Source organism: Balaenoptera musculus, chromosome 20 (genome assembly GCF_009873245.2).
Source record: "Balaenoptera musculus isolate JJ_BM4_2016_0621 chromosome 20, mBalMus1.pri.v3, whole genome shotgun sequence".
Classification (NCBI taxonomy): Eukaryota; Metazoa; Chordata; class Mammalia; order Artiodactyla; family Balaenopteridae; genus Balaenoptera; species Balaenoptera musculus.
The window spans coordinates 45,359,241-45,371,862 of record NC_045804.1 but is presented as its reverse complement, the minus strand read 5'-3'; the positions used below and the strand labels follow the sequence as shown (position 1 = coordinate 45,371,862).

Here is a 12,622-nt window from a genome sequence, read left to right as displayed (position 1 = left end):
CCCCCATGACCTATGCCCTCCTCCAAACCACACACAGACACACACACACACACACACACCCTGGTGGTTCTAGGTCACCTTATAAAACAATGTAAGGAGAGAGATCGGGGACATAGAAAGAGATGCAGAGAATAGAGAAGGTGGCAGAAACGGAGGGAGGAGACATGAGAGAACAGAGACAGAGGACAGGCAGCCAGAACCGAGGCCCTTCAGAGCCGGCATCTGCCCTAAGGAGCTCCTGAAACAGGATCTTTGCTGGCTTTTTAAAAGCACCTTAGAAAAGCTCTAATGGCCATGAGATGGGGCCAACACTCCTCCCTAATAGCCCCTCTGCCCCACCCCTTGGTGAGCTGCTCATACACCCATTCAGAGGGTCCAGGCAGAATCCAGGGGCCACACTAGTACTGGACCCTCCCGGAGCTAGGAGCCAGGCTCTGGCCTGGACGCCTCTGGGCGTTGGAGGTCAGGGTCGAGGTGGGATGCAGTAGGTCCAGGGGCCAGCGTTTCCCAACAGATAGGAGAAGCGGGAGCCCCCTCCAGTAGAGGAGCTGCAGAGGGCTCAGTCTCCCGTGACAGTTGAAGACACACCCATTTTGACCCACTCTGTCTTTCTTCCCCATCCAGAGCCCCCAGCCCAGAAGAGCAGGTCCTGGGTCAGTAGTGGAAGCCAGAGGCTGGCCCAAGTCCCCCTGGGCTGGGCTGGGCTGGGCAGGGCTGAGCTGGGCTGGGCTGGGGCAGAGGCAGAATGCTGCTGGGTGGTTCTCTGGGGAGAGGGGAATTGAAAAGCATCTCTGAGGAGGGCAGGGAGGGAGGGAGGCTGGGTGATGTACACACACACACACACCCTCCCTGACTTAGCCAAAGCCTCACTCGGGAGAAGAGCAGTCTTCTCTCTGCTCTTGGAGCTGCTTTCTGTTGCTTCCCCGCCCATCTGTGCTGTCAGCGGCATCAGCAAAGTTGGCCTCAAACTTGAATGGAACTGAAGGCTCCAGCTTCCCGGAGCTCCATGGGGCAGTAGGCCGGCCTGAGCCTCTGAACTCAGCTGGCCCGGAGAAGCTGACCCTCCCAGCCCCCAGCTGGCCCTTGCTCTCCTGGGTGACACGTCTGCCCCTGACCTGTAGGCCCTGAGTCTGGGCTGAGGAATGGTGCGCTGAGGTCCCTCTGGAGCCCCTCGTCCCGGCCTGGAGCTGGAGCAGCCCAAGGCCCAGGCCAGCATGGCCCACCCCGGGCAGCCTCAGTTTTCCCCGGCGCAGGAGCCAGGCACCGTCTCACTCCTGGACCTGCCGGAGATGGAGAAACTCCTCACCAAGGTCGGGGGCCAGGATGACAAGCCCCTGAAGCTGTCCAAGTCCCCCTCGGGGGCTCTGGACCTGGAGCAGGGCTGCCACAGTCTGCCCTTCAAGGTGGTATCCGAGGGGCACCGGGAGGCCTCGCTCCCCCAGGCATCCTCCCGGGCCAGCTCGAGGCGGGCATCCTCCATTGCCACCACCTCCTATACCCAGGACAGAGAAGTTCCCAAAGATTACCTCGTCCTTGCCATCACCTCCTGCTTCTGCCCCATCTGGCCCCTCAACCTCATCCCCCTCATCTTTTCCATTATGGTAAGTGCTGCTCTTCGTTCCAGGGCAGGGGCTGGGCCTGGGGTCAGCAGCCATGCTTCCCTGCGGGCACCAGTCTCCCTGCCTGGGAGGCAGAGAAAAGAGCTGGGTGCCGGGGGCTTGGGGGAAGGCTCCCCTTCTCAGCCGGTCTATTACTCCCCCTTGGAGAGGGGCCCAGGGGCCTGGAGAGCTTCTGTTCGCTGTCCTCCTTCCTCTCTGCTCCTGGACATCACAGCTTGACTTTGCACACATCCCTGCTGGGAGGGGGATTCCAGAGAGCCACCTGGAGCTAAATTCTGCACAGAAATACAGCTAAGTTGGGGGTCTTGCCTTTGCAGGGGTCGGGGGCATTGTCCCAAGGAGTCATTCCTGAGTGGGGCTGTGAATCAGCAGAGCTTGCAGCCGGCATGGGGTCCCAGGGCCCCATGTTCTCAGGAGGGGAGCCAGGCACCCCCCCCTGGTGTTCTGTCAGCCTCTGGCAGCTCTGGTTTCCAAGAGCAGGCGGTGGCTTCCCTGCCATGGACTGAGGGCCCCGGGGCCCGGCTCCCCCAGGGCTGCTCCTCTGGGGGGAACTTCTCACTGGGGCCCTCTGGGCCTCGCCGTTGCACCGATTTCAGCATCTGTCTTCAGGGCGGGGGGTCTGGGCCAAGGGTGGGAACACACGTGTGTCAGAGGGCATGGCTGGCCTGGCCAGGGAGGGGCATGGGGGCTAGTCCTTGCTTCCCACACACTCGTGCTCTAGGGTTTTGAGTAAATTACCTTAGATCATCTCCAATCCAAGTCATCTGGATAGAGCTACTTACAGAGGAGGCACAGAAAATGTTGGTAGATGTTGGCAAGTGCTTTTGTGGTCCAGGAGATTGTGAGAGAGAGACACAGAGAGGGGCTGGCAGGGAATGACTTTCAGAATGAGGTTAGGAGCAGGGGACAGCACACTGAGAGGGGAGACACTGTCTGCTTCCCTCTGGAGTGACTCCCCTGCTGAGTCATCCATCGTCGGGCCCCCAGGAGCTGTGGTCATTCCCGCTGCCCCGCTGTCCTCTGAGAAAACCCTTATTTCCTCATACGTCTCTATCCACTTCACCGAGGCCCAGTCTCCAGCCAGGGGGGCCTTCCCCAACCCCCATCAAATCCAGCACCACCTGCCAGGGCTTTAGGGGACGCTGGCAGGGACCTGGCGTGGGCAGAAGAGCCAGGGCTGGGCCAGGCCTTTGAGGAACTTCCTGTGCTGCCTGCTGCTGTTGGAGGCAGCTGGGGGCAGAGCCGGGCCACAGGGGTGCAGCCAGTGGCTGTGGGCAGGGCCAACCTCTTGGTTACAGGGAGAAGCCCCAGGAGGAGAGACAGGCTTTGCGGAGGGAATCCACACAAGGACGCAGGAGAAAACGTTCGCTAGAATCCATCTCCTGCTGGGGTGGCAGGGTGTGAGCTGGGTAGGAGCTGCCTTCGTCAAGGGAAACCCGGGCCCAAGGCTGTGAGACCACCGAACCCACCCCCAGTGCATTTCTACATCCTTCTCAGGTTCTTGAGTCAGGTCTGATGGTCACCGGGCCTGGGGCAGGGAATACAGTGCTAAACCAGATGCCATCACCAATTCCCACGAGCCTCCTGTCCAGTGGAGAGAAACTTGTAAACAGATCCTTACAACACATTGCAAGAAGCACCCACGCTAGACAAAACCACAAGATATTCTGTGGCCTCGGGCAAGTCACTCAAACATCTCTTCTCCTCAGTATTCCCATCTGCAAAATGGGTGTCAGCGTAACACCTAAATTATAGAGTTGTGTGAGGGTGAAATGAGATGAGCCATACAAAGTGCTAAAGCACCCAGCACATAGTAAGTGCTATTACGTGATGGTAGTAATTAGGCGAGTGTCTCCCTGGGGGGGATGGGAAGCCATCACCAGTTTGTTGGTTTTTTTTTTTTTTTTTTTTGGCCGCGCCACACAACATATGGGACCCTAGTTCCCTGACCAGGGATCGAACTTGTGCCCCCTGCACTGGAAGCACGAGTCTTAACCACTGGACCACCAGGGAAGTCCTGTTTGTTGTTTTACTTAGAGCTTTGAAATATAATTCACATATCATACAGTTCACCCATCTAAAGTGTACAATTCAATGATTTTTAGTATATTCACAGACAAGCGCAACTATAACCACAGTCAATTTTAGAACATTTTCCTCACCTCCAAAAGAAACCCAGTGCCTTTTTTCTTCCCCATCCCTCCCAAACCTGAGCAATCACTCATCTTCTTTCTGTCTCCATGGTTTTGCCTCTTCTGGACATTTTATAAGCAGACATACCCCGTTTTATTGTGCTTTGCCGCTATTGCATTTTTTGCAAATTGAAGGTTTGTGGCAACCCTGCATCGAGCAAGTCTATCGGCGCCTTTTTTTTTTTCCAACAGCATTTGCTCACTTTGTGTCTCTGGGTCACATTTTGTTAATTCTCGAAATATGTCAAACGTTTTCATTATTATTATATTTGTCATGGTGACCTGTGATCAGTGATCTTTGATGTTACTAATGCAAAAAGATCACAACTTGCTGAGCAATGATGATTAGCATTTTTTAGCAATAAAGTATTTAAAAATTAAGGTATGTACATTGCTTTTTTAGATACAGTGTTATTGCACACTTATTAGACTACAGTAAGGTATAATCGTAACTTTTATATACACTGGGAATCCAAAACATTTGTGTGAGTCGCTTTTTTGTGATATTCACTTTTCTAGTTCATAGGACACTCCCATGCCCTGGGGAGGGAGGGGTCAGTTATTTATCTAGAGTTGAAATACTTGGTGCCACTCAAACAGCAGCAGGGGTGAAGGAGAGACAGAGAGTGTGGAAAGAGAGTTAAGTCTCCATGCTGGTGTCTCCAGGTCCTGGCAACAGACTTCAGAGCTCCTCATCTGAAGTCTTCCCACTGGTTACCAAGTGAAGGATCAAGCCCTTGACCCCAGGGGAGAAGGAGACCCACATCCCTGACAGCCTGGCTAGAGCTGTCTGCAGAGCATGTCCTAGTATGAGGCTGACAGAGTCTAGCAAATTGTTCCCATTTACCAGATGAGGCAACTGAGGCATGTAAAACAGTGCCTTGCCCATGGTCACACAACTGGCAAGAGGCACATCAGCTGGATACTGAATCCAGTGTTCTCTTTATGGCCCCACCCTGTATCTACCTCTGGGACAAGGATGGTGTGTCCCTCCCAGGAAAGGCAAACCTTTTAGGCATTTATGCAGGAAGAGAATAATTCTACTTCCTTCCCTCTTTTTCTCCCCCACCTCCCAGTAGCCTCCTCTCCACCACCCACTCCCTCCATCAGTGGAAGACTAATGGACCAGCAGTGTCCTTCCCACTGTGGCTCTGACAGGGGCCTGCTGGGACCAGGGCTGGGATCAGGGGCTCTACCTCAGGAGCTGTGATCACAGGTGTCCAGGCCCAGGCCTGCTCAGCACCGCAGCTTCCTGTGAGCTTCCTGGGGTGGCCAAGGCAAGGTTGGCTTCATCCATTTTACCTCTGGGTCAGGATGAGAAATGGCCACGCTCCCGGATCCAGCAAGATCTCCTGTCAATGAGGGATGCTGGGCCCCAGGCAGTGGGCCTTCAGTTGTTAATAAAAGAAGCATCAGATAGACTTGGGTGTGCATCCCGTCTCTATCCCTTTTAAGTCACATGACCATGTCCAAATCATTCAACCTCCTTCCTTAGCTCCAGTTTCCCCATCTATAAAATGTGTAATAAAACCACCTACCTCATAGGGCTGTTGGGAGGATTAAATGAACTAATAATGTGTGTGCCAAAGCCTGGAACATAGTAAATACTTAATAAATGGAAGTGGTTGCTATTATTATTAATACTAAATGAAAGTGCAATGTCAGAGGACAGGGCAACCCCCCAGTGAACAGGCATTTCTGGCTTTTAGCAATTTGGATATAATGGAGTCTCACCCCTCATTACAGCCTTGGGAAAGGTAGGCAGCCCTGTCTGTGGTTTTGGTTGCAGCCTCTGAGCAGTCCCTTCTCTGTAGGTTGTTCCTACAGCATGTGGGAACGACGCAGAGATCCAGAGTGGCTTCAACGCTTCCTTACTTAGGCATTTTCAACAACTTAATTATTTAACTGATGTGTTGCAGGCTCATTTTCATTCATTTATGATTTATCCATTCACTCAACAAGAGTGCTAAGCCCTGACCAGGGCTGACGGTCAGCTGGCATGTAGGCATATGGCTTAAGATATTGACGTCTTTTTTTCTCTTTTTTTGGCCATAACTTGTGGCTTGTGGGATCTTAGCTCCCCAATCAGCGATCGAACCTGGGCCCTTCCAGTGAGAGCACGGAGTCCTAACCACTAGACCACCAGGGAAGCCTCCTGACATACTTCTGAATAAGTTGGTAAACAGCTACGGTCTCAAGCCCCTAAGTCTTCCCAATCCCTCCCATCCACCACTGCAGCTGTCCTGACTCCTTCCCCAGGATCCTCCACCATCCCTCCCCTCTCTCCAGCAACAGGGGGGTTAAACTGTAGTCAGGGCATTTCAGAAACAATTGTATCTATGCAGAGAGATTGCTGTGAAGCACATGGAGAAGCACATCCTTTTGCCTTGACCCGCTGGTAGATGCTTGATCTCTGTGGAAGGGCTAATAACTGATCAGCCCTGGCACATCTTGTCAGTTCTCCTGAGATCTGCTGGGCCTTGGCCTGAGCCTCATGGGTGGAGGAAGCTCGTTCCTGAGAAGTTCTGTTGCCACCCTCCCCTGGCTGGTGTCAGCCTCTAGCCGCTCTCATCAGCATCCTCCTCACCCTATCCTCTCCCCAACCCCGCCTTATCCTTTCCCCACACTCAAACTTTTTTCAATGTCTTTCCTCACCGATCTATTAACCTGAATTCATTTTCTCACTCACCATTCCCACAGCCATTGCAATCACAAATGATCTATTAATTCAGTCATTACAACCACTACTGCAGTTATTATTAGTGTGCCTTCAACTTGAGCCATTTGGTATAAGAGGAAGATGATGTCACTAATGGGGATGGAGAGCAGCTGGTAATTTACTCATAAAAAGAAATGAAGGGTTTTCTTCCATCCCTGGAAACAAGGGATGGATCTTTCATTTGGTAACTAATGGGGGGGGGGTACTTCAGAAATGAGTGCCAGCTAGCAGTGGACAACTTCTCATGTAAAATTAGGGCTCTCTTCTTAGAGGCAGTTACTATCCCTCCTTTCTACGGATTGGAAAACTAAAATTTACAGAACAGTTGTGAGGTTTACATTGCATAGCGTGTATAAAGTGTCTGACACAACAAAGCAGCCACAATCAGGTCTGCCCTGTTCCGTGCAGCCATTCCCACTGTGTCTCCTTCAATGGTGTCCCTCGGGCTTGAAGGAACATGCATGATCGGGATGCATGGATTGATGGCTCTGCGGATAAATAAGTGAGATTGGGCTCAGTAGAACTGAAAAAAATTCTCTCTCCCTCTCGCCTTTCTTCCTCACCTCTCATACCCAAGAAACTACCTGTGTGCCTCTCTCCATGGCCCTGAATCATTACTGCACAGACTTTTTCTGGAAAGTCGGGGGCAGGACTCATCTTAAACCCTCTGCCCCTCCCCCTGATGCTATATTTACAGCTGAGAATGAGTCCTGGATAATGATTCAAGGTAACCCCAGGATTTCTGAAGCTGAAATTCCTGGAAATCCCAGAAGTCTTTCTGTATGTTGCTTCCTCTTCCCCCCAGTGTTGCCTTGGTGTTGATGTCCTGAGTTTGGTGATCTGAGCTGGCCATCCATTAGAGCATTTTATCCTCTACCACTCCTATGAGGCAGGGATTGTTATTAGGCCATTTTACAGATGAGGAGCTGGAGCTGGAACATAGAACACCAGGCAGGCGTGGTGAGAGAAGCAACTGGAGAAATGGAGAAAGGCCAGATCAAGAAGGGCCCCCACTGTCACAAAACGGAATCTGGATTTTGTCCTGTAGGCACTGGGGAGCCTACAACTGGGTGAGACAAATAGAGGATTTCTTCAAGACAGGAGAGAAAAAGATCCAGTCAAGAAGGAGAGGGTGAAAAGACCAAGGAGTGATTGGTGCCCCAATGTCCCTGGGCAGCAGAGGGAGGCTGAGGTCTAGACTTGAGCTTGCATAGTTCCTGGCACAAGGTAAATGTTCAAATAATGCTAGGGATTATGACCATTCCAGTGGGGGTGGAGGAATCTCAGTGGGCTTCACAGAGGAGGTGGCATTGGAGCCAGCTGTTGAAGGATAGAGAGGATTTGGACTTGGGGTGTTATGGGGAAGCAGGAATGTTGGCGGGAGAAATAGCACGAGCAAAGGCAAGTGGAAGTCGGTGCTCATACCCTGAGCAGTTCAGATCGGCTAGACCCAGAGGTTGTGGAAGAGAATGGCAGAGGGTAAAACCAGGAAATGCAAAGCAAACCTGAGTTTGGACTCTGTTCTGCAGACAGTGGGGGGCCGTGGACGATGCTGGACAAGAGTGATTGCCTCAGCCTTCATCATCTCTCTCAGCTTTTGCCTCAGCTCCTGGCTCCCCTCTGATCCCCCACTACACTCAGGGGGGTCTTTAGGAAAACCTGCATCCAATCATACTATCCTCTGCCCCCAGCCTTCCATCTTCACTGGCTCTCACTGTTCTGGGATAAGGGCCGACCTCCTTCCTGTATGGGCAGAGCCCTACCTGGCCTGGCCCTGCCCACCTCTGCAGCCTCCTCTCCCTCACTGTCTCAGCCCCGGCTGCACTGGCCTTTGTCAAGTTCCCGCCTGCTTCCTTCAGTCAATAACGATTTACTGAACATCTACATATTTGCCACGTAGGGACTCCCTCTGGGCCTTTGCACATGCTGTTCTCTCTGCACAGAACACTCTTCTTCCATTTGAAAAAACATCTATTTAATTCGTACTCATCTCTCATATCTCAATCCAGATGTCCTCCCTTCAGGATGTGTTCCCTGACTCTCCCCTTTCATAAACTCTCATAGTACCAGGTACCTCGCCTTTGGAACACTACCCACACTTGCAATTTTGCTTTTATTTGTGTGGTCACCATGGAGGTCAGCCTCCCCCCAAGGCTGTAAGCTCCACGAGCATAAGAACTGGGGCGCTCTTGCACACTGCTGCGTCCCAGGGTCTTCACACCATGCCTGGCATGAATATCTGTAGGGTGAAATGGTGGTGTGGGGAGTAGAATGGAGAGGAAAAGAGCTTGGAGCCAGGGGGAACTTCAGGAGGCTCTTGTCATGGCTTGAGTGAGAAGTGGCACCTGGAACTAGGGCAAGTGCCGTGAAGCTAGAGAGGAGAGCTGCAATGGAATTGACTAGGAGAGGAAACTCATTAGTAGAGTGGGATGGGAGGGGAGTTAGGACTGAGTGGGAGGACTCCAGGCTGTTGCCAATAATTGGGGCTTGAGCACGTGGAAGGAGGAGCGCGAGACAAGGAGCAGATCTGGGAAGTAGGAAGCTGTGGTTTGGGGCAAAGTGAGTGAGGTCACACTGGGGCGGGCAGCTGGCCCTGGCCTGGAAGGAGCTTGGCACAGGGAACCACGGGGTGGAGGTGGGGAATCAGAATTCTGAGAGATGAAGACAGGACCCAGGGGACGGGGGGGTGCCCCAATGAAGAGAATAGAGGGGGAAGTGTCACTTCTGTGAACTTCAGCTTCTTTAAAAGTGGGCAACACTGCCAACCTCATAGAATGATTCTGAGGCTGAATGAGATCATTTAGGCATAGTCGTCAGTGAGCTGCCTGGCACAAAGTCAGGGCTCAATAAATCTTCGTCATCATCGTTACCATCATCATCAAGGTACTCGATGGTTCCATGCTGAACTCAGGAGCCTCCAATAATCAGAACATAAAATAACCAAATAAATGGCCTGAGGTCTTGTATGTAGTCACACCTTTAGTAGACTCCTGCCTGTGCCTGTTCTATCAATACAAGTCCAAGTTCTAGAGCTGGAGGAATCTGGAGGTCACAGGCCAGTCCCGGGCAGTGGTGAGGGGGCCCCCATGGAGAAGCTTGGGACACACCTCCTACTGATCCCCCCTGGACCCCTCATGATCCTCTCTGTCTCTATGTCCTCTGTCCATCCCCATCCTCACCCACCTGGTTTCACCCAATTAAATAGGGCCAAGAGAAGTCGAGCTCACTGAGAAGGAGTGAAATATCAGATAGGGCCCCCGTGAAGCCATACATGGCTCCACCCCAGCCCCAGCCTTCCTGGTTCAAACCTAAAATGCCTCGCCTTTCTGGTGTGATCTGGGAAGCGGACTTGGTTGAACAAGGATGTGGTTCCTGGGTGGGATATAGGGAGAGAGAGGACCAGTGATTTCCTTCCTTTTATGGCAAGAGGGGGCTCACAGAGGAAAAGAGGCAGGTATGTCAGGCCATAGAAAAAGCCACAGGGGCTGCCTTAGTGCAGCTACAGGAATGAGCCTTGGGCTGGGGTCTGTAGGGGCCTGGCTTATCTCTCCTGCCAGCTCAGCATGGCCTGGGCCTGGTCCACGCTCCCAGGCCCTCGGTCTCCACTATACCGCCCTGCCCGTCCCTGTCCTGAGATAACGCCCTGCAGTGCTTGGTCGTGCTTCCAGCTGTTCCCAGCCAGCGAGGGGCAGGCTTAGTTACGGGTCTCCTCAAGAGGTCTGGCCACTTCCCCTGCAGGAGCCCCCGCCCCTCCCCTGTGGGGGCTGCTGGAGTGTGGGCTGCAGTGGGGGCCGGGTGTGTTCCGGAGGCTCAGCAAGGGGCCCCCTCCCAGGCTGCCAAGGACAGCCTTCCCGAGGTCTCTGCCACCTTCTCTCTGCAGTCTCGAAGTAGCGTGCAGCAGGGAGACCTGGACGGGGCCCGGAGGCTGGGCCGCCTCGCCGGGATGCTCAGCGTCACCTTCATCATCATGGGGGTCGTCATCATCATCGTGGCTGTGACTGTCAACTTTGCAGGTGAGGCCCAGCCGCACTCCAGCTTACTCAGTGTGAGGACTGTGGAAGGCCGTGGCCCAGCCCCCTGGGACAGGGGAGGTGGTGGGGAGAAGGGTGAGAGCACGTGTGGGCCGCAGCCTCTTCCTCTCACTCAAGGACAGCAACCCAGTCCCCTGCAGGGACTGGCTGAGTGGGCTTGGCTTTCTGACTTTCTAATGCCTGGAGGATAGATCACTAGCAAAGGGCGTGGGAAGAGCACGTGCCCGGGAGTCAGAGGCCACGAGCTCTCGTCTCAGCTCTGATGGTCCTGCGTCCTGCACCAGGGTCTGCCCGGGTTGAGTCTCGGGGTTTTCACATCGGAAGTGGTCGGAAGAAGCCTCCAGCACAGAGGCTTTTGCGAGCATCACCTGAGATGACGCATGTGACTCCGCTTGTAAACTGGGGGCCAGCCAGACAGCATCACCTGCGATGACGCATGTGACTCCGCTTGTAAACTGGGGGCCAGCCAGACAGCATCACCTGCGATGACGCATGTGACTCCGCTTGTAAACCGGGGGCCAGCCAGACAGCATCACCTGAGATGACGCATGTGACTCCGCTTGTAAACTGGGGGCCAGCCAGACAGCATCCCTGATGAGACAGCCAGGACCTACCGGAAGTAAACCGTGCACGTGCTGGAAGTCAGGAAGCAACACTTTTGTGAGCGCCCAAAGGTGGCCCAGGGAAGTTATCCAAGCAGGGCGACCCTTTTCAAAGGTGCCACTCAGCTGCTCACAAAGCCCAGGCAGCTCTGAGAATTTCTGGGCTATGCGGGTCAGTGTTGTCCATTTCCCTCCCGTCACACACTCACATTGGGAGCCTCCAAGCATCTCTGCCGCTTTGGTGATCAACATAAGCTGTTCCGCTAAAGACCTTGCCCCTCAATGTGTGCTCCATGGGCAGCAGCCGTGGGGTCATGGGGAACCTTGGCCTCGTAGGAGAGGGAAGAGTTCAGGTTTGTAATCAGTCTGCCTGGGTTCAAGATGCAGGTCCTCCACTTCATCTGTCTGAGCGGAAACATGTTCCATAATCTCTGAGCTGACAGGTGTGCAGGTGCCTGAGAAGCAGGACCCCGCTGGCCCAGGGTATGAGCCTCAGTGTCACCTTCTGACGTCTCAGTCTTTGTCCTGCTGCTGCTTGTCACCTTAGCCGTGACTCTTTCAATGGCAAGTGACAACCACTGAGCTCAAATTGGCAAAGGGGACTGTTTAGTTTTCACTAAAATATTCAAGCAGTGATGGTTCTAGCCTCAGGGGTCCACGTGCCCACCTCCAAACCAATCACTGAGGCCCCGGTCCTCTCCTTGGCAGGAGTTCACTTCCACCAGGAGCCCCAAACCAACTCAACTCACCCCTGTTACCATTTCCCACTAGGAAACAAAAACTCAAATCCTCAACAAAGGGACCGGAAGATCCTATGTTCTGAGCTCTGTTCTGCCATACCTGTTCTTTTCTTTACAGTTCAGAAGAAATAGAACTAACTAGGGGGCTGTGCTAGCAGAAGCAGGCCCCCGCCCGCTGGAAAGCTCCGCACCCACATGCCCCATGTACCTCGGGAGACAGGATGGTGACTGCCAGGTGCCCACCTGTCCCCCAGCTCCAAAAGCACAAACTTGGAGGGAAACCCCCAAGTCACCCCATTGCCAGCCCACATCAAATGGGAAAGCAAGAGGAAGAAAGGAAGGAAGGAAATGAAATTGACTGTGAAACCAGTGAATACTGTGGTTTAATCTCAGGGGCATGTCCCGGCATTTTAACCCCAGGGTTCTGGCTGGTTTCTCATCCCCATGATTTCCTGGGACCTGCCAAGCAGCACATACTGCCAGAGGGAGAAGAAACCAGCCCCATAAACAAGACTACAGCGGGGAGAGAGGTAGCACAGTCCCTGCGTGTCTGATGACCAGGAGAAAAGACGCGGGCCTTTCTTATCTTTTGTATTTTTCTTGAGGCAGGATAAAAAAGAGTGTTTGCATGCCTTGTGCCACATGCCTGCTGCGACCCCAGCCAGCACCCTGAGCTCGGAGGCCAAGCTTCTGCTCAGCACATGCCCTGGAACCCCTCG

General features: G+C 53.4%; 1 protein-coding gene across 2 annotated transcripts; it reads left to right on the top strand.

Moving 5' to 3' along the window:
• Positions 1 to 1,136: 1,136 nt before the first annotated feature.
• TRARG1 (trafficking regulator of GLUT4 (SLC2A4) 1) lies at positions 1,137 to 12,059 on the top strand. 2 transcript variants are annotated; one of them, XM_036837910.1, is made up of 3 exons: positions 1,137 to 1,601; positions 10,411 to 10,543; positions 12,022 to 12,059. In XM_036837910.1, the coding sequence occupies exons 1-3, from the start codon at positions 1,215 to 1,217 to the stop codon at positions 12,033 to 12,035; spliced, it is 534 nt and encodes a 177-aa protein (XP_036693805.1). In that variant the 5' UTR covers positions 1,137 to 1,214; the 3' UTR covers positions 12,036 to 12,059. The 2 variants fall into 2 exon arrangements, with proteins under 2 accessions (XP_036693805.1, XP_036693804.1); XM_036837909.1 differs by having other exon boundaries at positions 1,215 to 1,601; positions 11,935 to 12,035.
• The last annotated feature ends 563 nt before the right edge of the window (positions 12,060 to 12,622 follow it).